Source organism: Sciurus carolinensis, chromosome 1 (genome assembly GCF_902686445.1).
Source record: "Sciurus carolinensis chromosome 1, mSciCar1.2, whole genome shotgun sequence".
Lineage (NCBI taxonomy): Eukaryota > Metazoa > Chordata > Mammalia > Rodentia > Sciuridae > Sciurus > Sciurus carolinensis.
This window is the reverse complement of record NC_062213.1, coordinates 190,105,555-190,132,333: the sequence shown is the minus strand read 5'-3', so window position 1 is coordinate 190,132,333 and position 26,779 is coordinate 190,105,555. Positions and strand designations below refer to the sequence as shown.

General features: G+C 45.8%; 3 protein-coding genes and 1 pseudogene across 4 annotated transcripts in view; 1 reads left to right on the top strand and 3 right to left on the bottom strand.

Annotated features, from left to right (window-relative positions):
* Zdhhc18 (zinc finger DHHC-type palmitoyltransferase 18) overlaps positions 1–10,857 on the top strand; it is a 52,836-nt gene extending 41,979 nt beyond the window's left edge. The window contains exon 13 of one of the 2 annotated variants that reach the window (XR_007107897.1): positions 9,164–10,857. The gene's annotated coding sequence lies outside the window, so the exon portion shown is untranslated. Of the gene's footprint in view, positions 1–9,067 lie in introns of both variants that reach the window. The other variant, XR_007107896.1, reaches the window with a different exon arrangement.
* Positions 2,862–9,680, bottom strand: Gpn2 (GPN-loop GTPase 2). Its single transcript, XM_047547089.1, has 5 exons — positions 9,266–9,680; positions 8,369–8,525; positions 6,444–6,604; positions 5,297–5,427; positions 2,862–3,243 (listed from the first exon to the last, which is right to left on the bottom strand). The coding sequence occupies exons 1-5, from the start codon at positions 9,674–9,676 to the stop codon at positions 3,171–3,173; spliced, it is 933 nt and encodes a 310-aa protein (XP_047403045.1). The 5' UTR covers positions 9,677–9,680; the 3' UTR covers positions 2,862–3,170.
* Positions 10,517–18,441, bottom strand: Gpatch3 (G-patch domain containing 3). Its single transcript, XM_047546981.1, is given in 8 exon segments — positions 10,517–10,733; positions 11,491–11,618; positions 11,748–11,869; positions 12,671–12,730; positions 13,573–13,747; positions 14,231–14,268; positions 14,271–14,654; positions 17,983–18,441. Coding segments are annotated over 8 exon segments (1,575 nt in total). The 5' UTR covers positions 18,434–18,441.
* Positions 18,442–22,667: 4,226 nt separating this feature from the next.
* Positions 22,668–23,271, bottom strand: LOC124965713 (putative tripartite motif-containing protein 61; annotated as a pseudogene).
* Positions 23,272–26,779: the final 3,508 nt, after the last annotated feature.

The window sequence follows — 26,779 nt, the reverse complement described above, 5'->3', positions numbered from 1 at the left end:
AGTAAAATAAGACTGAAATAATATATAATATGTACAACATTTGAATCAGAAGTTTATTAATGGCTGGGCATGGTGACCCGTATCTGCAATTTCAGCTACTTGGGAGGCCGAAGCAGAAAGAGGGCAAGTTCCAGGCCAGTCTCAGCAACTTTGCCAAACTCTGTCTCAAAATAAAAAATAAAAAGGGTTGGGGATGTAGTTCAGTGGTAGGGAGCCTCTGGGTTCAATTCACAGCACCCTCCCTGGCAAAAAAAGGAAAAAAGAAAATTTATCATTAATTATAAATACTAATGATTATTTCTGAAATAGGATTGTGGGTGACTTACTTTCTCTTTTCATTTTCCAAGTTGTTTTTTTTTTTAACTTTTCAATCAGGAAAAAAAAAAAAAAATCCTTGCACATTTCACACTGAATGAGCCTCACCGGGCGCCCAGACACCTCTCCCTCTCCATACTCTGCTTTTCCTACCCCATCTCCTCAGTGCATGCACAAAGAACTGAAAATCATTTTTCTCAGAAACTACTTTTTTTTTTTTATTTTTCCCCTCCCCCCACCCCTCCCACCCCTCTTTTCCCTCTACACAGTCCTTCTTTCCTTCATTCTTACCGCTCTCCTTAGCCTAACTCTAAACCTAACCCTAAACCTAATGCTAGCCCCTCCCACCCCCCAGAAACTACTTTTTTTTTAAGGAAAATTTTTAGTAGTAGATGGACACAATGTCTTTATTTTATTTATGTGGTGCTGATGATTAAACCCAGTGTCTCATGTATGCTAGGCAAGCACCCCCAGCCTAGAAACTACATTTATTGAGGAAGAAAATATACTTGCTGATATACTGAGGCCTGAAAATAAGGTTGTGGATTATTTTCCATCCATCTCTCTCCATGACTAGAGAGAATAAATGTGTAGGGACTTGGATATGAGGCCATAAAGTTGTAAATGATGCCTTTTAGCCCCCACGCCTGGCTTGTTTTGGAGGGAGCTGGGGCTTCTGATGGGTAAGCATTAAAACCCATGACCACAACTATTAGTACTGTTTAAAAAACACAGCACCCACCTCATGCCCTGATGAAGGACTTGCCAGCAGCCTGGGCGTCAGGATTCCTGGGCTCTAGGCTCCACAGGTGACTCATAGTCAGCCCCAGGCTGTGCCTCCTGGCCTCAGTTTCCCTGACTTGCTCTGTTGGTAGTCCCCACCTACTGTGCAGGATATTAATAGAGGTGAGGTGCTTTGAACTCCTCAGATGAAAGAGGCCAGGGAGGGAGCACCCAGTTATTACCCCTCTAAGGTCAGGCGTGGGAGCTGAGGCCGTCTGCTTTCATACTGTTCCAGCTACAGGAGCCTCCTCATAGCCCCCCAACTCTTCTGCTTTCAGCTCTAGCTACCAAAATTGGGAAGCAAAGATCAGTTGCTTGTTTTAATGCCAATTCAGAATAGATTTTCCTAAACTGAATTATCCAACTGTTCAAACCACCAGTGACCTATCTTCTCCTTGACTTTCGATTTAGCAGTATTAAATCATTTACAGATGCTTAGATTCTTTTTCATGTTTGGCCACAAACATTGTGGTCTAAGTGGTTATCTAATTCGTCCCCTTTGAAGTCTGGGGATTGAATGTGGGTCCTCACACATGCTAGGCAAGTGTTCTACCACTGAGTTATGTTCCAGTTCAAAGGCTGCGAGTATCAGTTTCGAAAGAGAGACACACACAATTCAGTCAGAAAAGTGGAAGACAGCAAGGCTGACTGAAGTTCCAGCTCATCTTTCTGTTTTCTCCTTGTAAAATGGGGTATTGGTTTAGTGAGAGTCCCTGCTTTGTCAGTCTCCAGGGACTGCCGTGAGAACCACATGAGAATGTGTGTGGAAGCACTTCGTAAAATGTCAAATTATTCATAGATGTTAACTAGCTTGAAGACCTACAAATGAGACTTCTGGTACAACCTTCCCTAGGCTGAGTCCCCTTCAGCCTCCAAGTTACAACCACAAAAATAAATCTTGGGTGCCACCTACTGGTTGAAAACATGAATCGCATTCTCAGTCAGCAGTAAGAATAGCAAAGGAAGCACACAAAACTATTTCCTAGCTGCAAACCATCTTAATTTTTTTATGCCATCATAACAATTTTTTTTTTTTTTGTACTGGGGGGTTAAACTCAGGGGCACTTTACCACTGAGTTGCATACCCAGAGGTTTTTTTTGTTTTTTTTTTTTTTAATTTTGAGATAGGGTCTCGCTAAGTTGCTGAGGCTGACCTAAAACTTGCAATCCTCCTGCTTTAGCCTCCCAAATTGCTGGGATTACAGGTGTGTACCACTGGCTATTATTTTTATTTAAACAACTCACTTTGCGTACATTTTTCATATCTGAAGCAAACAATCTTTCAAACTTTAAAAAAATTTTTTTAGTTATAGATGAACACAATATTTTATTTATTATTTAATTTTTTAGTTTAGTAGATGGACACAATGTATTTATTTATTTATGGGTGCTCAGGATCGAGCCCAGTGCTCTACCCATGCAAGGCAAGCGCTCTACCACTGAGCCACAATCCCAGCCCCTCAAACTTTTGACTAGCTAACACTTGCCAAAAATAGAGTAAAGTCATGAAATAAATGCAATGGAAATTAAAAACATTAAATAAGGTCTAGTCAGGAAGTGTCACCTGTGAGGATTTGAGTGTGAGGCTGTTAAAACTGAAGACTGACCGAAGCATGTGACTGGGGAGTAGATGTCAATCCTCTAGTATGACAGATCCTCTGGGAAACACTGACCTGTATGAAAAAAGAGGAGCCTCTGGAGGGTCCTTTGTTCTGCCCCAATTCCCTGGGCCTGAAGGATTGAAGAAAAGTTTGGAAGCCACAAAAAGTAGAAAATAAAATCTATTATAGTGCATTTTTCATCACAGCCCAAGTGGAGCCAGTGCTCAGCTTCCTGGTGGTGACTTCTGGTGTGGCAGGGCACAGACTCCAGGCATCACTGAGGGCACTGTAGGTGCTCTGCTCTTTGCCATGCTGGCTTTTTGTCCAGAAGTCCTCTGTAGAGCTGAGTGTCCCCTTGCCAGCTGGGAGGTCCCGCTCCTGGGTCTGCAGCCTGCTGAGATGTCCGCTGCTGCTTACCAGGAGCCTCTGCTTTCCCCAGTACTGGATCACGCATCCTGGGCCCACTTGTTGTTATAGCTGCATGGCTTCTTGTTCCACTGACTGGTCTGAGGGTGCCAGGTACTTCTCCTGGATGCCCAGTGTGCTGAGGAAGGGTGAGTCAAGGCTGACAGGAGGCAGAGGATGGAGGACTGGTCTGGGCAGTGTCTAATCTCTACTGGTGCCCACCCTCCAACCATGTCTAGCAGACTCCTCCCATCCCTCTCTCTCCTCATAAATGTAGTATCAGGTCACAGGTAAAAGGGACCAATTGTGTCTGAGAAGCCTCCGAAACATCCAGATGTAAAAGTGTCTATATTTGCTTCTTCCCCACACAGCTAAAGATCAAAGAACGAGAGAGTACTAACCTTCCAGCTTTGTTATGGCACATACTACGCAGCCAGAGAGAAGGGGTACAAATCCTGATTTCTGTCATTCCCTTTTCCTTTTCTTTTTTTTTTTTTAATTTTTAAAATATTTTTTTCTTTTAGTTGTCAATGGATCTTTTAATTAATTAATTTATATGTGGTGCTGAGAATGGAACCCAGTGCCTCACACATGCCAAGCAAGTGTTCTACCACTGAGCCACAACCCCAGCCCTTGCCATTCCCCTTTTCTGCTCTTTAAAATATCCCTTGAAAGCTGTTGTGAGGATCAAATGGAGACTGTGAATATGAAGTTCCTAGGAAACTTCTGGAAAAGAACTTATGGCGGCTCAAAGAAAATGATGCATTTCTGCTTGGGTGCAGAAAGTAGCTGCATGTGTGAAGCAGCTCCTTAGTCCTGTCATCAAGGACTGCTCACTCTACTGCCATAATGAATGAATGAATGAATTTTTTGAGACAGGGTCTCACAATGTTGCCAGGGCTGGGCTTGAATTTGCATTCCTTCAGCCTCAATCTCCTAAGTAGCTGAGTTTACTGGTGTGTGGCACTACACCCAGCTTACTGTCATCATTTATAACTCATCTGCCCTTGTGTTTTGTTTTCTACAAGTAAAATGGCCTCAATAAGTACAGCTAGAATTACTTTCCTCTATACCTATGAACTCTGGAGTCCTCTTTGTCTCCAGGATCCTATGTAGATGCTGAATCTCTCAGACCATGGCCTCTGTGACCTGGGGCACATCCCCCCACTGGACAATATCCAGTTCCAAAGGTCTAGCTGTCTCTTAGACAGCTCTGGACATCCAATGGTCCCCTCAAACACAGCACATCTGCTAGTTCCCATCCCTTCAAATGACAAACCTGCCCCCTCTTTTTGTGTGTGTGGGGATACTAGGAAGTGAATCCACAGATGCTGAATCTGAGCCACATCCCCAACCCTTATTTTTTTATTTTAAGATGGGGTCTTGCTAAGTTGCCCAGGCTTGCCTCGAACCTGGCAGTCCTCCTGCCTCAGCCTCCCAAGTTGCTGGATTACAGGGGTGCATCACCACACCCACCCACCCTCCCCCTCCTCCTCCTCCTCCTCCTCCTCCTCCTCCTCTCCTCTTCATCTCAGTAACTGGCACATCCTATAGTCTAAGTCAGAAACTTGGGGGTCCAACTCTTATAGCCTATCTCATTCATATTTTTCCAATCCATACCCTTCTTTCTCTTCTCACTATGGATATTTCACCTTCTCTCACCTTGCAAGATTGTAAAACCTCTCCTATCCATAATCGAATCCCTTAACTGCATTTTCCATGCTTGGAGGAGCTTATCTAAAAGGTGCATCTGATGGGCCATAACTTGTTCAACAGTACTGACCGAATGCTGGCTCTCTGCCCTGAGCTGAAGTCCACACTCTAGTGTGGACTCAAGCCCTCCATTGCCAGTCCTGCCCACCCTCCCCAACCCCAGCATCTCCCTTGCCCCACTTCATACGCAACACACCAGGCACACTGAACCCTTTCGCACTTTTCTCCACTGATCAAGTGCCCTTTCATTTCTAGGCCTCTGTATCTGCCACACTTCCAGTCAGTGTCCTCCCTTGTTCTGAGTACAGCCAACCCTGAAGTATTCCAGGGACCCGTCTTTGCATGTAAGAAAGAGAGTCACCAGAGAGCCAACTGGTCACCACCAGGGTGGTGATGGCACCCCCCGTGACCATTCCTGCACCCCATGCTTTACCCTCTGACGTAGCCATGAAGCAGGTGAGGCTACGGAGCAAGGATACGAGGAGAAATGGAAGTCAGCTCCCACTGCAGCAGACATCATGGCCTCCAGGCTTCGCTGCTCTTGGATCCCAAAACAGTAGCCATTGGCCTTATCCACAGCCTGTAGGACCCGCTGGATGCTGTCCTTGTCCTGAGCAGGGAGGATAAATAACTCAGTGAAAGAGAGGTATGCAGAATTGAGGCTACACCAAACTGCCTACAATCTCCAAACACACCCTCCTCACTCCCACCTCATAATGCCCTTGTGCATGTAGCTTCCTTGGCCTGGAGTAGTTCTGTGTGTCCCAGAGACCTGTCTAAATCCCATCTTTCCTGACTACCAACCTACTCAGATCAGAACAGATAAGCTCCTCTGCACACTCAGTCCACTGGGTTTATTCCAGCTACCTGAGAGGCTGAGGCAGGAGGATCACAAGTTTGAGGCCAGCCTCAGCAACCCACTAAGACTCTGTCTCAAAATAAAAAAAAGAAGCTAGGTGCTAAGGCACACGCCTATAATCCCAGTAATTCTGGAAGCAGGAGATTTGCAAGTTCAAGGTCAGCCTCAACCATTTAGCAGGACCCTCAGAAACTTAGCAAGACCTTGTCTCAAAATAAAAATAAAAGGGACTGGTGATGTAGCTGAGGCCTGGGTTCAATCCCCAGTAACTAACACAAACACACCGCCCCCGACCGAGAAAAAAAAAAAAAGGAAAAAACACATTAGTTCACGTCTACCAACTGCAAAGGAACCTAACATGCATCTGTGTCCCCTACGTATCTTTTCAGAAGGCAAGGTGAGAGGCACAGGGGTTGAATACTGCTTTGCAATGTCAACATAGTTACCCAGATGAATGGGCCTAACATGCTTGTTCCTGGTCAAGTCCCTTGTTGATAACTTTCTGCACTCATCCATTTTCACACTGAAGAGAAAACACGTAGAGGATCCCAGTGATAAGCAACAGATAGGGCAAAAGTTTAGTCTGCCTTTTTTACTGGAATCCTGCTCAATACAGGCCCTGGTACAGAATGCAAGGGAGTCCAAAGATAGACTCAGGATAGAGACCACTGCTTAAGCTCTGAAAGCTTTATACACCCTTGGCTAATGAATCCCAGGCATGTCAGAGCCTATGGCCAAGGGGAAGAGAGGTCTCTAAGTACCAGTACCTGGATGTTCAGAGGGATAAAGGAGACCAGGCTGTAGTCTTCGATGAGCTGCACCAGTTTCTCGTTGAGCTGGCGGTAATGGCGGAAGAAAGGGTCAGAAGCCAGGTGGTCAAGCAGATAGGAGAGGTCAAGGACCTCTGTGTAGTAGTCCAGGTTGAAAGCTAAGGGGAGAAAACAGGTTTCAGGAGCAGCCAGCATCAGGCTAAAGACCTGAGGACTGGAAGGCTGAGGATGTAGCTTGGTGGTAAAATAGGCATTTAGTAAGCATGAGGCCCTGGGTTCCAACACCCAATGGGGGCGAAAAAAAAAAAAAAAAAAAAAAGGTCATGATATATGGGCTGTGAGTGTAGCTCGGGGATAGTGTTCTTGCCTAACATGTGCAAGGCTCTGGACTTGACCCCAGTACTGCCAAAAAAAAAAAGAAAACCCTGAGGACTGGGACAGACATATTTTCTTCAAATACTTGTTGCTGCAGCAAAATGAAGTTAATAAGAAATACCTGGTTTCACCAGCTGGCTCTCCCATTTCCTATGGATAGGTCTCCATCTTGTGGGACCACTGCAAGGATTAAATGCTATAAACCTCGGCAGCTGGTACACAGAAGCGCCTGATAATGGCAGTAAATAAATAACCATTTCAAACAGGTATTGAGAACCATGCTCAATCCCTGCCTCGTGAAGCTCAGACAGGTAGGACCTCCAGGGCCTGGAACACACACTGCAAGGACTCTGTAAGTGCTGGTCAAATTGAATTACTGCTACATTTTAGCAGCATGGCCTCTTGGGTAAGTCACTTCCCTTTCTAAGACAGTTCCTTCTTCTTTTTTATTTATATTTTTAAAATTTTTTTTAGTTGTAGATGAACAAAATATTTATTTTTACATGGTGCTGAGGATCGAACCCAGTGCCCCACACGTGCAAGGCAGCCCCAGCCCCTAAGACAGTTCCTTCTTAATATAAAATGAGGAGATGCTCTGAGGTCCCTGGTTCAGCTCTATGAATAACTTCCTACTGAAAGAAGGAAAGTAGGTTTCCCTATACAGCCTATTCTGCCCAGAAAAGTCTTGCTCCTTGGCAAGACTACCCTAAGCTGAGATGAGGTGGCTCCTCTCAGGTGCTGACATCCCTTCATGTCTTAAGTAGCAGTTAGCTTCCCTGAACAAAGTCAATGTCTTATCACTTCCCCAACAACCTCCCTCCCTAATCATGTACTGATCATTTTAGCTTTTCTTCTGTAAGTTCCTTTATGGCTGGAGATGCTATTTAGGGAACCAACACCTCAGGTACAACAAAGCACTAATTTGCAGGAGAAAAATGCTGGCCTTTAGGACCTGAAACAATAGACTGCCTGGAACCAGTCTATTTCTCCCCCAAATTCCCCCACCTCATGCCTGTCCCTCCACCTGTGTCTCTGCCATGTGAGGATAACACCACAACATGGCTATCCACAAGCCAGGAGCAGGTTCTCACCAAACCTTGGATCTTGGACTTCCCAGCCTCCGAATCTGAGAAATAAATGTTTGCTGTTTACACCACATGGTTAATGGTATTTTGGTTAGTGCAGCCCAAACCAAGACGAAGCCTTTACCCCTACTGGACCCTCTGCCTAGAACAGTCCTCCTTCAGTTGGCTCTTCACCATTCAGGTGTCAGCTCAAATATCACTGCCTAAGAGCACTAAGGCATTCTTCACTCCCAGCCACTCCCTGTCATATCACCATGTTTCCTTCACACATCACCATGTGTAGCTCTCTTATCTCCAAAATCTACAACAGCATGTGGCACAAGATAAATGCGCAGGTGTCAGGACCTGCTACAGCTGCTACTATGCATGGTCCTGGAGGCAGTGTCCTTCAGCTGAGATCTATTCCTCACTCCAACCCAGTTGCTGCCCAACTCCTTGCCAACCCAAAATAGGAACTCTTACCCAGCTTCCCATAATGCTCGATGAGGTCCATCTTGGAGAGGAGGTTGACGTGTGGCAGCTCCACATGCAACATGGTGGCCAGAGAGGTACACAGTACTGAGATGAACTTGGCTGGGTCTGTGCAGTAGTGAGAATCCACAAGATGGACAGCTGTCAGCTGGGAGGGGAAGAGACAGGGTGTGACCTAGGGAGACAGGGAACATTTTGGCCTGTTCCCTCATCATATTAGAAGCTTGAGGACAGACTGTAAGCCTTCTCTAATAGTGTCCTCCTGGTTCTGTTTTTTCTAACAACCATCCTCATGTCCTTCGCCCAGAAGATATGGAGGCACGTTTTCTCTTTCTCTGTTCGCAATATTGGGATTGAACCCAGGGATGGTTTGCCACTGAGCTACATCCACAGTCCTTGATTTTTGGACAAGGTCACACTAAGTTTCGAGTCTGGCCTTGAACCTGCAATCTTCCTGCCTCAGCCTTGTGAGTGGCTGGGATTACAGACATCCTTGACTCTCTTTTTTCTTTATAAAATGCCTGGCACAGAGCTCTAAGTGGACAACAAATTCAAATCCCACTACATCTGACTTCATACTTTCACTTACTTTTGCCCACCAACTTGCGACAGTTACCATGCCACTTTATACATAACCCCTTCCATATTTCCCGAAGTGTCAAACTAGATACTAACACATCTGTTTTACAGGTAAAAAACTGAAGTTCAAAGAGATGATACCCAAAACACACAGCAAGTCAGTGGCAGAGACAAAACTGGAACTCACAACTGTTTTTTTTTCCAAAGCAACCTGCCCCTGGCTCACTGTGTGACGTGAGGGCGTGACACCTGTCCTCCCTGTCTCAGTTGTTCCACCTGCAAAATGGACCTGCTCAACCTGAGACGCACCCTGAGGTCCCACTGAGCCATCTGAGAGAAGATGCTGCGAAGGGCGCCATGGTGCGTGCAGAGCTCCACCTGGCCTGGGCAGTCGAAGAGGAAGTAGTGGCCGCGGAGGGGGTCAAGCTTGGCCCGCAGCCAGTCCAAGTTGGCCTCCAGGTATTCCATGCAGTAAAGTAGGCCGCCGTTGGGTCCCAGCCTCAGCGCATCCATCACATCGCCCAGTCCCACCAGCTCGCCCACGTCCACAGCGCACTCGTAAGGCAGCCCTTCGTTGGCCGGGTCCAAGTTCACCACTGCCACGCGCCGGCCCAGCGCGCGCAGGAACTCACTCATGCCCAGGCAGTACGTGGTCTTTCCTGAGCCGGGAGGGCCGATCACCGCCTGCCCGAAGGCCGTGGCCGGAGCGGCTCCCGCCATGGGCAGTACGTGGACCAGAACCGAACAGGTGAGCCCAACGGGAAAACAGGGCGGACAGCCGCACGGGAGATGTCGACAAGGGTGGGAGACCACCGGCGTGCTTTTCGCAGGGGATGACGACCGCGACCCGAAAACCGGCGCCAGGAAAGGGAAGCAAACGGGCCGGCATTGATGGCTCCAGCTCCCGACTTCCGGACGGCGTCAGAAGCAGCGGGTCGGGGAGAGGAAGTCCCGCCCCACGGCAGTGACGCTTCCGGACTGGGCGTGGCCATGGGACGGCCTTTCTCCGTGGGAGCGTGGGACTCCTTTGGGACTCCACCTGCCAGACCGCCTCAGTCCCGGTCCTCCGACTTTTCCCACCCCGAATTAGAAGAGAAAGCGTCGTCCGGTCACAGACCTCTTTATTCTCCCCTTACGTCGCAGGCCCCGGCCACCTCCCGCGGGCTCTCCGTTGCTGGGCCGCAGCCAGAGAGGGTACAGGCGGTGAAGGGTCCCGCCCAAGACCTTCTCTTCCAGGAACCACAACTCCTCTCCTTTTCGTCCTTTTGCCTGCTCTCTGCCCTCCAAGGAGGCGTCCTTCAGACCCCCAGGGAAGACTGTGCTGATGGTCTCAGGCAGTCAGCGCAAGGTACTGCGCAAGCCCAAACAGGGACTAGGGGTAGGAGACTTCGGAGGAAAGGTCATTAAGCCCTAATATCCAAGGAATGGGGGCTGTAAAAATGCCCTTGAGGTAGAGAAACGGCAGGCAGCCGGGGACTGCTGATCCCAGATTCCTTTCTGCTTCAGTAGTAGACAAGGCCCAGGCAGAGGGCTGTCATCCTGCAAGAAAGCCTCCAACTCTCACTTAGGCTCTGAGGAGCTCTCCAAGGCACAGGTGGAACCCTTCACAAAGGCCATGTCTGTCCGAAACTTCATGCTGGTGGGTGGCTGACGTCGGAGCAGTGATTCCCTCTGGTCCTGGGGTAGAGGCTCATCATATATGGTGGAGATGAGTCCCAAGCCAGTTCTACGGGGTCTCTTCTGTTGTCCGAATGGCTGTAGCTTCTCTCCATGGTACCTGGAAAGAGTTTTCAATAAGAGAGCTGCTCTCTCTCTCTCTGAAAACTCAGGAAAGGGGTTGGAAAAGGACAGGAAAATCGCCACTACATATCTGTGTCAAAGACAGAGTTGCCTTTTTTTTTTTAAATGGGTTCTCTTAATTCTTTTTTTTTTTAATTTTATATATGTGTGTGTGTGTGTATAAATATATATATATATATTTTTTTGTTGTTGTTGTTGTTCATGGACCTTTATTTTATTCATTTATTATATGCGGTGCTGAGAATCTAACCCATTCCTTCACACATGCTAGGCAAGCGCTCTACCACTGAACCACAACCCCAGCCCCACAGATGCCTTCCCCTGCCCCACTGTGCTGGGGATCCAACCCAGAGCTTTGTGCATGCCAGGCAAGCGTTCTACCACTGAGCCACACATCCAGCCCTAAAGACAGAACTTTAAATCTGGAGTTTTGCTCTCTAGCCTCCAGATCTGTCAGTGCCAGCAACCTTCTATCACATCACTACAGACTCCCTAAAGTTCTCAAGTCCAAACTCAAACTAAAAGGAAAAACTCTCCCAGGGGATCAATGACTACATAGGGCTTGGTCTAAAATAAAAATGAATAGGGCCAGATCCACTTTTTCCTTCTAATTCTGCTTTGAAGTTCATCCCCTAGGAGTACCCAGCACCTATCCCAAAACCATTGGAAAGAGGAAAACCAGGTCACAGCAGAAGGCTGGCTGGGTACCTGGGAAGTCCCTAAGCCACACTTACCCCAATCCATGCTTGCATCTGGGATGCTGGCCATCACCATCCAAGGCCTCAGGTACCCCCGAGCATCTGCTGCCCAGGCCCTGGCCCTCTGCCCAGCCCTGCCGCTCCATCACCCTCCGGCCAATGCCCTGCAGAGGGAAGAGACAAGACTCAAGAAATGGAGCTCCTTCCTGGGGCATGGGGATTGGGGATGGGAGAAGGAATGGAGATAAAGAAGGAAAAGAGAAGGGTCAATGGACCGGGCAGTGTTTACTCACCTTGGTGTGGCGCTCAAAGGTGCCGACCTGGTGTTCAGTCACAGAGCCATGTTCCTGGCCATCTCGGAGTCTCTGTTCTAGACGCATTTGCACAGAGTCTCGGGCATCCTTGTCTCCACCATCTGAGGAACCAGAACTGAGTTTGCAGAAAGGTCCTTCTCAGTGGAGGGGAGGGGAGGGAGCAGGTTTCTAGGATCCCCTCACAAGACTTACTGATGTATTTTCTTGGTATCCTATATATTTCCTTCCCTCTCTCTCATTAGAGGGAGCTTACCAAGAGTAGGAACCATGGCTCTCCTCATCATACGGATAAAGAAACTTTGGAGCGAAAACTCACAGAGTCAACAGAAGACAGAGATGAAATCAGAACCCAGGTCTCACCCCAGTCCCAGATCAATTTTCACTCTAGAGCTATGCTCTGACCAGGGCCTGAGTAACTGATTATCCCACTCCACCAGCACCTACCATCACACTTGGACCTCCCTGAGGACTGTCCTCACATGTCCTTTCTCCTCACACAGAAAGAAAAAAGGCTTTGATCACAACCAACACTTAATATACTCATGACTTCTTTTTTTTTTTTTTTTTTTATGGTGCTGGGGATTGAACCCAGGGCCTTGTGCTTGCAAGACAAGCACTCTACCAACTGAGCTATATCCCCAGCCCTGACTTTATTTTTTTAAAGAGATAATTTAAAGTATTCCAAAGGATGTGTGTGGACTGTAAACAAATACTGTGCCATTTTAGTACATAAGGGACATGAGTATCTGCAGATTTTGATATCTGTGAGGATCCTGGAACCAATCCCCTTGAGGACAGCAAAGGACAAGGGAGCTAGTCTCCTGTCTCAGTCTGCTAAGCTCATCTGGCAAACTGTCACCCCAGGGCCAGGACAACCTCCCTTACCACCCCTTGCCCCGTACCTCTGTCATAGTACACACTCATGTCCACATCCCAGTCATCAGCTGTCTGTTCATCAAAGTCTGCAGAGATATAAAAGCACTCAGCAGTGAGTTAAGGATTGCCAGTTCTGTTGAGAGCTAACCCTAGAGTCAGACACATGTTCCAGAACCTGGGGCTTTTGTTTGTATTTTTAGGTCTCTCCTCTGGGAAGGTAATTCAGAATTGGAGTTGAGGCATTTTTCTGCCCATTCCACTGATCCCTCACTCCAAAAAGGGATGATGACTCTCTCATATACAATAAAAGTAAGTCTATTCCCTAGCTTTTTGTTTGGGATCAATCAGGGAATCCACCAAGTGGAACCAAGAACCTTGAAAGAGCAAATAGTCCTCACCCTGCCCTTGCCTGGGTACTAGCCTCCTATAATTTGGAGCTTGTTTCTCTCCCCAAAACCCATGTGTGAAAATTAGCTCGATCCCCAGCTTGGTCTTACTGGAAGGTGATGGAAACTTGTAAGGGTAGAGGGCCTATGGCACAGTGGCATGTGCCTATAGTCACAGCTACACAGGAGGCTGAGGCAGGGAGATCACCTGAGCCCAGGAGATTGAGACCAGCCTAGCAACACAGGGAAACCCTACCTCAAAAAAAAGAAATGGGGCCTAGTGAGAGGTTTTTAGGTTATCTGGGGTGTGCCCTCAAAGAGGACTGAGACATCCTGGTCTCTTCTTTGCATCCCAGCCATGAGTGAATGGGCTTGCTGCACTATGTGCTTCTCTGTCAGTGTGCTGCCTCACCACAGCACTCCCCTCCAAAAAAAATGACAGGGTCAACTGACCTTGTGAGCCAAAATAAACCTTTTCTCACTAGAAGCTGATATCTCAGATGCTTGTTATAGCGACAGGAAGCTGACTAATACCCCCTTACCTCCTTCTTCCTCCTGCCAGAACTGGGCATCTGTGTAGAATACCAGGCCAGAGCCACCCTTTTCCCACTTAAGCTCAATCTCCTCCTCAAAGAGCCGTTCAGTAGTGCGCTCCTGCCTGGTCACATCTTCATGTAGTGCTTCGTGTCGTTCCCATTCCTCACCCCGGTCATCATCCTGGAAAAAAGCAGGAAGAGGTGACCTGCCCATCCAACTTCCTGACCTCAAGTTCCATCCCTAGAGCTGGGCATGGTGGCACATGCCTGTAATCCCAGCAGCTTGGGAGGTTGAGGCAGGAGATCAGGAGTTCAAAGCCAGCCTTAGCAACATATATATGTATGTATGAATATATATATACAGATATATACATACATACGTATATAGATACATACACAAATATATGTGCATGTGTATATATACACATGTGCATGCACCTATGAATTTGCATGCATATGTGTAGTGTGTGTGTGAATATACACATACATATATATACATGCAAATCCAGTTTTACAGTCAACATCAGGGAGTTCTCATACTCCTTGGAAGCCTCCTGAGGACCCCAGGTTGAGAACCCTTGTGATATAGGACTGAAACATGATATTATTAATGCTCTGGCCTCTTCAAGCTGCAAACAAGGACAGGGTGGCATTCTGTACTCACATCATCTGAGTGAGACTCCTCTTCTTCTTCCTTTTCCTTTTGTCCTCCAGCTCTTCATAGGAACCAGCTGGTACATCTGCCAGGCAGGTTCCCTGGGGTATTTCCTCACCCTCAGCTGTGTACACATGCTCTTCTTGTTCCACAGTCTCTGAGTCCTCGTACTCAAAGGGTACGTTGCCGTAGCGCCGGGAGGAACCCGTCTTGGGGAACTGGAGCTGCAGTTGGGTAATGATTCGGGGTGGGAGGCGGCAGGCCCGGATCAACTCCAAAAAGACCCGTAGGGGAGTCCCCACATTTCCATTAGGCATCAGCACTGGTGGGTTCAGTTCTGGCAGCTGCCTCAGGTCAGCCAGGGTGAAGACTTCATTCTTGGCCTTCCGATTCTGTAGTTCTTTCCGGGTCTTAAATGGAAAAGAGCCCAGACCTTGCAAAGGAAGAAGAATGGACTTTGAAACCCAGAAGCTTCCAGCAATACTTGAACCAGAAATCAGTCAAGGTTTAATTCCATTACCCTAATGATGTTCCCTTTCAAACTTCTCTGGAGTCCCTCTCTACCTTCCTGACAGAACCACCTAGTAGTTTCATACCCTTGGCTGAGCATAAAATGCTCCTGCTGACTTTTTTCTTCCTCCTCCTTTTTTTTTTTTTTTTTTTTTTAAATACTGGGGACTGAACCCAGGGACACTTTACCGTTGGGCTATATCTTCAGTCCTTTTTATTTTTTGAAACAAGATCTCACTAACTTGCTTAGGGTCTTGCTGAATTGCTGAGGCTGCCGTTGAATTTGTAATCCTCCTACTTCGGTCTCCCAAATCACTGGGATTATAGGTGTGGACCACTACATCCAGACTTTCTTTCTTTTTTGGTGCTGGAAATTGTAGGGCCTTGCACATTCTAAGCATGTAGTATGCCACTGAGCCACACCCCCAGCCTCATGCTGACCTTCAGAGTCTCAACTATCACTCAACTCTCATCCCCTGCACTCTCATGACCAGTATTCTAGCCACACCAAACAATTTAACATACCCTGAAAGTTTCACAGAATTTTTCATCTCTGTGTCTGCAAATGCCATTTACTACAAACACCATTCTTTCCAATAATTCCTACTTATCTTTCAATATCCAGATTAAAAGCCACATTTCCTAAGCTCTCTAGGAAGTCAGTTCCTCCCTCCTGTCACCTCACAGTACTTAATAAGAAGCATAGGCTCTAGCGAGGTATGGTGGCGGTGTGCACCTACAGCCCCGACTACTCAGGAGGCTGAGGCAGAAGGATCACCTGAGCCCAGGAGTTAAAGGGCAGCCTAGAATATACAGTAAGCTCTTGTTAAAAAAACAAAACAAAACAGGTTTTTCAGCAGAATGCCCAGTTTTGTATTCTGGCTCTGACACTTATTAGCGCTACAACCTTGGGCAAGTCACATAACCTCTGCATCCCTCAGTTTCCTCACCTATAAGATGAGAATAACAATAGTTTCTGTCTCACAGAATTGTTGTAAGAAGTCAATAAGAAAATAACAGGCTGGCCAGGCATGGTGGTGCACACCTGTAATCCCAGTCATTTAGGAGGCTGAAGCAGGAGGATCACAGGTCACAGGCCAGACTCAGTAACTTAGTAAAACCTTGTCTGGAGGAAAAACAAAAAGACTGAGGATTTAGCTCAGTGGTAGAGTGCCCCTGGAATGGATTCCTAGTACTGTGATGGAAAGGAACAAGAAAAGAAAAGAAAGAAAAATGATGGGCTGGAAGTGTAACTCAGTGATGGGGTCCGAGGCTCAGCATACATTAAAAAAAATAAATGTAGCGATTTGGGTCAAAGAATTGGTTGAGGCAGGAGGATTGCCTCAGTGTGGGCAACAAAGTGAGACAGTCTCTCTCTCTCTCTCTCTCTCTCTCTCTCTCTCTCTCTCTCTCTCTCTTTTGGTACTAGAAATTGAACCCAGAGGTGCTTTACCACTGTTGTCACATCCCTGGTCCTTTTATTTTTCTTTTAAGGCAGGGTCTCACTAAGTTGCTTAGAGCTCCGCTAAGTTGCTGAGGTTGGCTTCACACTTGAGATCCTCCTGCCTGCTTCAGCCTCCTCAGTCGCTGGAATCACAGGTGTATGCCACCACGTCCCATTAATGACTCTCTTAAATCCAGGTCCAGTGGTGCATGCCAGTAATACCAGCCATTGAGGAGGCTGAGGCAGGAGGATCACAAGTTTGAGACCAGCCTGAGCAATTTACCAAGACTCTGTCTCAAAATTTAAAAAAAATAAAATGGGGTGGGAATGTAGCTCAGTAACACAGCAGACCTATGTTCAATCTCTAGTGCCATATACCCAAAGTAAGAAAATGAAAGGCTTAGTACAGTACATAGAGCTTACCCAGTTAGTTAATAATCAGACTGACATCTCCAACAATTAACTTTTTCTAAATCTATCTTTCTCTGTGGATTCTGAGCACAGACTGTGTCCAACTGTTCTCTGCATACCAGCTAGCATCACAGTGGCTCTAGAAATAGAGTTATTTGTGGAGCTGGGGTTGTATCTCAGTGGTACAGTTCTCACCTAGCATGTGTGGGGCACTGGGTTCAATTCTCAGAACCTCACATGTAAACAAAGTAAAGGTTCATTGACAACTAAAAAAATATTAAAAAGAAAAAGAAATACAGTCATTTGTTGAATTAATAAATGGGAGGACTATGCAATGTATTTCCTGTTTCCCCAAATGATTTCCCAAGCAAGTGGGAACTATGCAGAGAAAAGAGATTGGAAGGGGAACACAAAGAGAGTGCAAAAGAGAAAGATAATAAGAGTCATGAGTTTTCTAGCTATGCATGATGGCCCACACCTGTAATCCCAGAGACTCAGGAGGCTGATGCAGGAGGATCACCAGTTCAAAGCCAGCCTCAGCAACTTAGCAAGGCCCTAAGCAACTCGGTGAGACCCTGTCTCTAAATAAAATATAAACTATGGCTGGGGATGTGGCTCAGTGGTTGAGTGCCCCTGAGTTCAATTCTTGGTACCCAAAAGAAAAGAAAAAAAAAGAAAGTTGTCAGATCAAAATGGAGTCACTTATGCCAAACGTTAACAAAATAGACAGTAGGTTTTCACTCATATTTGCCTGATAAAAGGCACTATTGCAAAAGACTGCCAAACCACAGCCTTGCACAAAAGCCACCATGACCTTAAACAAAAATACTTCTATGAGGACACCTACCCAGCAAATGCCTGTTCAACCTTGAACTGGCTCCACCCTTGTTATCGATCCTTGTAAGCAAGGATAATTGTTTCAAAACAACTTAGGTAACCTTCCACATTTTGCCTTTAAAAGCCCTTGCCTACCTCGGCCTCCCTGATACACTTAGGGCTCTCCAAGGTTCACCATGACACAAGTATCGCCAATTGCAATCCCTCTTTGCTCCCAAATAAACTCTTTTATTTGAAGAGCCAGTCTCTTTACTGCTTATGTCAGGTTGACAGAAACCTGATTTCCTTTTTTGTCAGTGCAAAATTCACTTTTCAGAGAAAAGGATCTCAGAGAAGATAAAATAAATTGAAAAATGGATAATAATCTGAATAGGCCTCTCTCCGTTGTTATTAATTCCTAAGTTAAATTAAGGTTCAAGTTGGGCCTGAAGCTCTGCCCAGAAATGACCTAATCTCTGAGTGGAAACAAGAGAGGTCTGACTTATCTTAACCACCCTTCGAGAAAGATGCCCTTGTCTTTAAGCCTGTAGGCCCAGTACATTATCTTTTATGCTTGTACCTGATGCCTCAGTGGGTAGCCTAAGTCTGTGGATGAGACAGCGACCCGGAAGCCAAGTCCCTTGAGAATCCAGCCACCGGCGTCCTGAGTACATGTGAAGAAACCTCTGGGCTTTAGCCAACCCCCGTACTGAGATGACGCAGCAGCAGGTGCGGGTCTGGGTGGGGGCAGAGTTCCGAGTGGAAAGAGTTCGGGCATCGGTGGCCGCAGTCTGGGCGAGAACCTGACCCTCAGCAACAGGATCCGCAGAACTGAGGACAGAGTCGGAAGTGACCTGGGGAGGGGCTCGCTCCGGCCGATGCCGGTAGTGGAAACAGAGAAAGCCATCGCCCGGCTGTTCCCGGAACTGGCTAAAATAGCTCCGTAGCTGGGCCGAGCGTAGCCCAGAGGGGATACCGCTCACTACCAGGTAAACTGCCGCCTCTTCCTCCGCCTCTCCGGGCAACGCCATCTTGGATTGTCACATGATCTGCTGGAACAACTCTCGCGAGAGCACCGTGAGACTTGCTGGACCTTCCTGTCGCGAGGTTGTGAAACCCGTAATCCGACGGGTGAATTTGAGAGGTGTTGCTGGGAAGGACCCAAAGAAGTCGTTCACGTCCCTTTCCCACAGGGAACCAGCACTTTTGGAAAAACTCACCTGAAAAATGGAGTTATAGAACTCTTTTTTAAAAAGGCTCCTGCGGGACGCGGTGGCGCACGTCTGTAATCCCATCGGCTTGGGAGGCTGAGGCAGGAGGATTGCGAGTTCAAAGCCAGCCTCAGCAAAAGCGAGGTACTAAGCAACTCAGTGAGACCCTGTCTCTAAATAAAATACAAAATAGGGCTGCGGATGTGGCTCAGGGGTGGAGTGCCCCTGCGTTCAATCCCTGGTACCCGCCCCCGCCTCAAAAAAAAAAAGCTCCAATGTGGATCAAGTAAAAAACCTGCAGGAGAGGTCATTTTAAAGATATTTAGCTGTTGTGGGTCACCCAAACCCTTATCAGTCTGATTCATTTCAGGATCTTATTAGCCATCCATCATTCATTCTTCCAAAACATTAACGAACTTCCATTTATTAGTAAGAAAAAGATAACGCAGTAGGAAAATGGACTGAAGATACTTCATAAAAGAAGGAATACACCTGTAGTTATAATGAAAGACAATCTCAATACAAATGGAACTGCAGTAAGACCCATTTCACATCCACCACATTGGCAAAATTTTAAGACTCAGTATCAGGGACGATGTGCAACTGGAGGTATTATACACTGTTGGTGGAAGTGTAAATTGATAGAACCACTTTGGAAAACAATTTGGAGTTATCTGATAAAGCGAAGCTATATAAGCTGCACCTCCAGCCCCTCACTAAATATCTTTTGATCCAGCAATTCTACTTCTAGGCATATGCTTAGAAGAAATTGTACATGTTTATCAGGAGATGAAATGACAGTGTGCAACTTGACCACAGTCCTGTGATCCTGGATAACAAGGGAAGTTAAGGGCTCCTGCCCCTCCCCTATTCTTCTGTGTTCTGGAACAGAGTTGCCTGGGAAGAATCACCCTTCTGCATATGACTTAGAGAAGATTTGTGGATGTCTCTGTGTTGACCTATAACAAAGCCAAACACAGATTCCAAATTCCAGTTCTTTGCCTCATAAAAGTTTAGATGAACTTAGTGTCCCCACTGATCAATCAGAACAAAATACTTGTTAACCAACTTTGGTTTAACTTCTCTCCTTCCCCAGGTCCCTGAACTGTGGCCCAACTCAGTTTGAGCCAGCACGCAAGTCCTCCTTAACAGCCCCTCCTGAAGATAGGTTGACTTCAGGGTTAAACATTCTCTAATCTGCTGATCCATGATGCTGCTTCTGGTCATCCCACCTCCTCACACCCATTATTTCAAACCTCATTTACTCTTCCTATGAAAGAAAATCCCTGTTTGCCTAACCCTTACCGATCTCATGGTTAAGGTTGGAGTCCCTACTGCAAAAATCCCCCTATCCCTAATTGCAATAAGGCCTTTCTTCCTTGGCAGTAATTCAAGCCTCGTATTGAATCTAGATTTGTTTTTTGTTTGTTTGTTTTTGTTTTGTTTTTTTGAGGGGGAGGTTTGGAGGTACCAGAGATTGAACCCAGGGCTTCAGACATACTAAGCAAGCATTCTACCACTGATCTACGTCTCTAGCCCCTTTTTATTAATATTTTATTTTTATTTTGAGACGGGGTCTCTCTAACTTGCTCGGGGCCTAGCTAAATTGCTGAGACTGGTTGGCCTCAAATTTGCAATTCTCCTGCCTTAGCCTCCCAAGTCTCTGGGATTACAGGTGTGGGATTACACAGCTTTAGAACTTTATTTTTTTATTCATCACATGTGTATCTATATGATCATCACAAAGTAACTACTACCTTTAAAAATCTGGAAATAGACCAGGTGTGGTGGTGTACACCTGTAATCCCACCTACTTAGGAGGCTGAGGCAGAAGGAACACAAATTCAAGGCCAGCCCTGGCAACTCAGTGAGACCCTGTATCAAAATTAATTTTTTTTTAAAGGGCTGGGGTTGTAGTTCAATGGTAGAGTGCCCCTGGGTTTGATATGCACCACTGCAAAAAAAATGGAAATGGAAAAATGAACGCTTGGGCTGAGATTGTGGCTCACTGGTAGAGTGCTTGCCTAGCATGAGGGAGACACTGGGTTCGCTTCTCAGCACCACATGTAAATAAACGAATAGAAGAGAGGTTTATCAACATCTAAAGAAATAGTTTAAAAAAGCGAAATAATAATTGTGCACTTACAATTACTCATAATTGCGGTTTGTGGAACTAAATTTCTTGGACCTAGCATGATGCTCAGTACTAGTAAATCATCACTGATGGAATGAATATCTCTGGCACTAACATGGGGATGTGCCCCTGGGTGTGGCCATGAACTCCCTCTAGGTAAAGTGGGGCCACTTTCCTGGGAGAATACACAGGCCATATATCTCATCATTTCACCTCATAGTGGGGTGAGGAAGAGTTTAGTTACTGTTTGTTCCTCAGTTGATCATCCCTGACTCTTGGGGTTTTCTTTTTTGTTGTTGTTTTGTTTTCTTTATTATTGTTATTTTGTGGTGCTGGGGACCAAACCCAGGGTCTCCAACACGATAGACAAACTGCTCTACTACTGAGATGCAACTGTGACCCTTAGCCCAATTCTTGTTTTTTTTTTTTTTTTTTTTTTTTTTTTCCTTTTGGTACTGGGTATTGAACCCCAGGGCACTTAACCACTGAGCCACATCCCTAGCCCCTTTTTGTATTTTATTAGAGACAGGGTCTTGCTGAGTTACTTAGGACCTTGCTAAGTTGTAAGATTGGCTTTGAACTCACAATCCTCCTGCCACAGCCTCCTGAGTCACTAGGATCATAGGTGTGTGCCACCACACCCAGGCTAGCCCAACTTTTTTTTTTTTAATCTAATTTGCTTTTATTGACAATCAATGAAGTAATACAGTTTAGAAAGTAATACATTTTTCCCAGTATCTAAGAATTTCTAAAGCATTTCCTAATCAGATCCCATAATATGCCTACAAAGCAGGTACTACAACTACATTTTTATGAACTTGCTGAAATTTTTACATGAAATAATAGTTTTTTATAGTGAAAACAGATTTTTTAAAAAGGGAATTGTCAAACAAGATTCACTGGTTCAGTTATATCCACTAACTAAAAGAAAAAAAAAATGAATCTTTTAATACATCACCATTCAGAATCTGTTACAGTACAGATTTTAAGAGGTTTTGAGTCAGTTCCAGTGTAGAAATAAGGCCAAAGTGTTTCTGTAAAATAATCATCAGAAGTATAGAGAAGAGCTCTATCATCCACATTATAAAAGGAAATCTTGGGGCTGGGAATGTAGCTCAGTAGGCACAAGGCCCTGGGTTCAAGACAGCACCGCAGGAAAAAAAAAAAAAAAAAAGGAAATCTTAACCATTTCAGAGTCTAAAAAAATACCAATCTTGCTAGGTATTACTTTTGGGAGAAGATTAATTTTCTTAGTCCCCAATGCAACATAATTAGTCTGACTACATTGTCCAATTCCCCATAATCCATCCTTCTCCTGGAAAGAGACTCTTTGCAGACACCCACGATCCATTCAGGCTTGTCTTACACTTCTACCTGCCAGTACTGCCTGTCTGAATTATATCCCTCAGAGCCTAAAACAGCTGGGCAGAGATAAACTCTTCTGGAATTAGGAGGTGGTTTTTGCATATTTCCATATTGTACACTTTTTCTGTCTTCAGACACAATAAGTTTACGATTGGCTGTTTCAGGATCTAGAACTACATTTACTTGAAATTGCTTAATAATTCTGTTTAGGCCAGATTATTGTGGAGGAAGCTGGTAAGCATAATCTTTGAATTTGAATGAAAAAGATTCAGGGCATTTTGAGTTTTTATATCTGTGATAGATACTCTTAACATTTGCCGGTAATTCCACTTCTGATTTTACATATTTGCTCTGTATCTCCTTCAACAGATATTTTAATGAGGAGGCCTGGTCTGAAAACTATTAGGTTTTCCTGTAGTTTTGCTGAACTATCCATTCCTTCATCTTGTAATTGCCCAAGAGCAATCTCATGCTCTTTTTTCTCCCCCGCTTGAGGGACCGGGGATTGGAACCCTCGGTTTTTGCACATGCTAGGCGAGCGCTCTCAAGAAGGAGCTATTTCTTCAGCTCCCTCATGCTCATTTTGAAGAAACAATGCAATTTGCCAAATTCAGACTTGACTTCTTCTCTCCTATGTTCTGCCTTTTTCTTCACTTCCAGGGATTTTCTACTTTGCCTACTAATCAGTTTTTCAGTTTGTTCCACTCTCTCCTTCCATGGGTCAATGTCGTACTCCAATTTTTTCCTGTAATAGAGGGCAGCCTTCTCTATGGGTCAAATGTAGTGATGCTTGTGATTAGTGGAGAAACTGCACTGTGGACATAAAACCTCTAGGTCTTTCTGGCAGTAAAAAGTCAGACTCGTTTGTGCTTCTCACACATAAACTTTCCTTCCTTTTTCCCTTGCTTCTTCTTAATGGGAGTAGCTTAGCGATTTCAGTCAAATTACCCAGCTGGTAATTGTTCATGAATTTCCTTTCCAGACAGAGAAAGTGACAAAAAGGGCAGGGGAAACTATTCTCTAGATCCTTCCAGGACACACTGATACAGGAGAGACAGAAGTTATGCCCACAGTTGATGGTCACTGGGTTTTTCAAGTGCTTCAAACAGATGGGACATTTAGCTTCTGTTAGGTTTGCTAGGACTGTTGTAAACTCCATTAAGCTTTGGACAAACAAAGGTGGTTGGCAAAGTAATATCTTTTAGGAAGGCCTGGCTCTGTAGCATTTAAGACCTGGTAAGCAGTGGAAATCTTCCCCAAGAACTTCAAAACTGAGTAGCTTTTGGTTCCACTACCCTGGCACACCGATGGCAGCCTTTAAAAACCTGTTTAACCTTCTGTGACTTACCCCTAGAGTCTACTACCAATAATACTTCTAAGCCTTCAACCTATTGCATATTAGAACATATTAACTAAATGATCTGAAGTCAAGTTTATTTATTTATTTATTTATTTATTTATTTTTTGCAGTGCTGGGGATCAAACTCAGGGTCTTGTCCTTGTGAGGCAAGCACTCTACCAGCTGAGCTATCTCCCCAGCCAAAGTCAAGTTTAATATTCTTCTTGCTCAAAAGAAGTACCCTTGGATTCACAAGGAGAAATTCTTCCTATCATTCCAGCAACTTGGGAGGCTGAGGCAGGAGGATCAAAAGTTTGAGGCCCGTCTCAACAACTTAGTAAGACCCTATCTTCAAGAAAATCCAGGTATCTTTTTTTAATCTTCTTGCTTTAACCTAGAACAGACGGCTCAGCATCTCAGGCCGGAGACTCGCTGGAATCCCCTCTTTTAAAAAAAAAAAAATTTATTTTAGTTCTAGATGGACGCAATACCTTCATTTTATTTAGTTAGTTTTATATGGTGCTGAGGATCGAACCCAGTGCCTCACACATGCTGGGTGAGCACTCTACCACTGAGCCACAACCCCAGCCCCTAGCCCAACTCTTTAAAGATGCCACAACCTGAGCTTTCCTCTGGCCATTCCCTGTCAGGATTAGGAGGTCCCCTTTGTTAACCTCGATTCCCCTGGGATCTGAGCCTTGTCTCCACCAGTTTCGTTGGAATTTCCTTTCTCTGCTGTCTTATTCTGTGACGCAGTCCCTGTGAGCATCTTCGTGCTGATCGCCTGCCGTTCTGGGCCTCACATTCCCTAGGGTGCTACCATGAGCACCCTTTGTTCTCTGACACCTCTGTGCCTTGGCATATGTCATTCCCTCTGTTCAGAATGCCCATCCTTGCAAACCCTTATTCATTCTCAAAAGAGTCACCAATTGAGTGAAGCATTTTTCCTACCTCTAGGCAGATTTAATTATTCCAGCTGCCCATCATAGGTGCCTCTATCATGGTTCAGATGCCTTTGTGTTACAGTAGTGATGACTCTTCCTCTGCCAGGGGTAGGATGTTGCATGAGGGCAGGAACTGTATCTTCTTTATTGTGTGCTGACTCCTGGCATCTGGTACAAGGTCTGGTACAGTGGAGGTCAAGAGCCGTTGAATGACGGGATGAACGAATGGATGAATGCATAATGGGTGTTGACTTTTTGCAGGCATCATTGTTTCTAGGATATGCACATGCCCAAGGGCAGGGTGAGTCAGTGAGGGCACAGCACATGTGAGTGGCCCGGCTGCTTAATAAGCACGCAATGATTTGGCTAATGAGGATAGAGATAATGAGGCAATAAAATGGTAACAGGCTGACCCAGAGTCACAGCCGCTGTCCTGCTTTCCGGTGAATCAGCCCTGGTTGGGCCTCAGGACAGGGATCGTGGCTGAGAGGTAAACGGTCAGTAAGCTGTGGCCAAGCTGGCTCCAGACAGCCTGATCCTGGCCATGACTCATGCCAGCCTATGCTGTTGGCAAGAACTTGGCCTCCAGAATCACATGGGTCTGAGCTCAAATCTCAGCACAGACAGTGATCAGCCCAGACCATGAGTAAGTTCCATACCCTGTCTGGACGTGTTTCCTTCTCTTCCCTCCCTGAAAGTGAGACACAGCTCTCACCTCAGGATGGTTGATAATGGAGACACAGTCCCCCACCTTTGAAAAGCCTCTGGTCTCATGGAGAGAGCAATATTGCCCTTATTATATTGTTCCATAATTGTCTCTATAGTTTTGTTATATCCCTTATGTTCCTAGCACAAGACTTAGCTAGGGAACAGGGAATGACTCAAGCAATAGAGACAAAAAATAGTGTGGCTCCCCATCCCCATGGAGGGATAGGAAGGAAATTTGAAAAGGAACATCTTTTGTTGTGTGAATGTGTTTGGGTCTGCAGCATGTTGCTGACAAAGTATATCTGAGCCATGCTTTTCTGTGCTGCGTGGTGTCGGATGGAGATCTTTGTGTGTGTGTCGGGTTGTGTGTGTGTAAGAGAGACAGAGAGAACCATAGAGACAGAGGGAGTTGTATGTGTGTGAAGACGTGTCAGAGTTATACACCTGATTTGCATGTATCTTTGTTATGGGATCTGAGCTGTGTGTTTCTGTCTCTTTCTGGTGTCTGACTTATGAACCGGCCACTGAGCAAGAGACAGGGGTACCCTTGCTGCTGGCATTGAGTACCCACAGTGAGGACATGGCCAGTTCAGTAAGGTCCTAACCCAGGACCTTCGAAAAAGGCCAGAATGAGCCAGGCACTGTGGTACATGTCTACAATCCCAGTGACTTGGGAGACTGAGGCAAGAGGATCACAAGTTCAAGACCAACCTCAGCAACTTAGCCAGACCCTGTCTCAAAATCAAAAATAAAAAGGGCTGGGGATGTAGATCAGTGGTAGAGTGACCCTGGGCTCAATCCTCAGTACAAAACGAAACAAAAAACAGGAAATAGTCCTGAATGATGAGAGAATAACCTCTCGCTGAGCAATAATTAACTTGGTTCCCATGAGAAGAATCCAGACTGTGGTGGTGATGGAGGTGGGGTCTGGTCAGGGCAGACCTTTTTGCTGGAGAAAGGAGGAGGCCTGAAAGTCCTATGGGCATGCGTGTTGTTATCATTGCCTCCTGTCCACCCTTCAGGTCATTCACCCTGACCGGGGTGACCAGGTCAAAATATTTAACAAACATTGAGAAACAGATATTGACCAATTAGGACATCCCCAAGCTGTACTCTGAATGAAGCAGTGCTAGAGGCCATGGCTCAGCCTCTGGAGTGGCTAGATAATGGTAATGTCCAAGAGGAGGATCCTAGGATGGGTCAGGGCAGAGGGGCAGTGGAAGGGAACTCAGGGGGACTCAGAGCAGTGACTGTGAACCAACTGTCATGAAAATGTTTCAAACTTTAACAACCGCATGATTGTACCACTGTGGCCAGCTAAACCTTGGCCTGTCTCAGCCTCCAAGCAGCTTCCAAGCCAACCTGGGTGCCTTGTCCCCTTGCATTAGAAGAATAATGGACGATTCTCTTCTGATGGCTACAGAAATGGTGGATGTGAGTGATCCAAACTCCCAAACTGTAGAAACTGCAGTGACCTTGTCTATTTCAATTCGAAGTGGGCTGCTTCCTTCATTACCGTTTTTCTTTTTTCTGCCCCACCCCTCTTTCATTCTTTGCTGTGCTTGGCCTTCTGTATGCCAAGCACATGTTTTACCACTGAGCTGCACCCCAGGCCACAGGGACTGCTTCTTAACTGGCTGCGATCCTACTTTCCCTCAGATGAGAGGGAGCCTGGT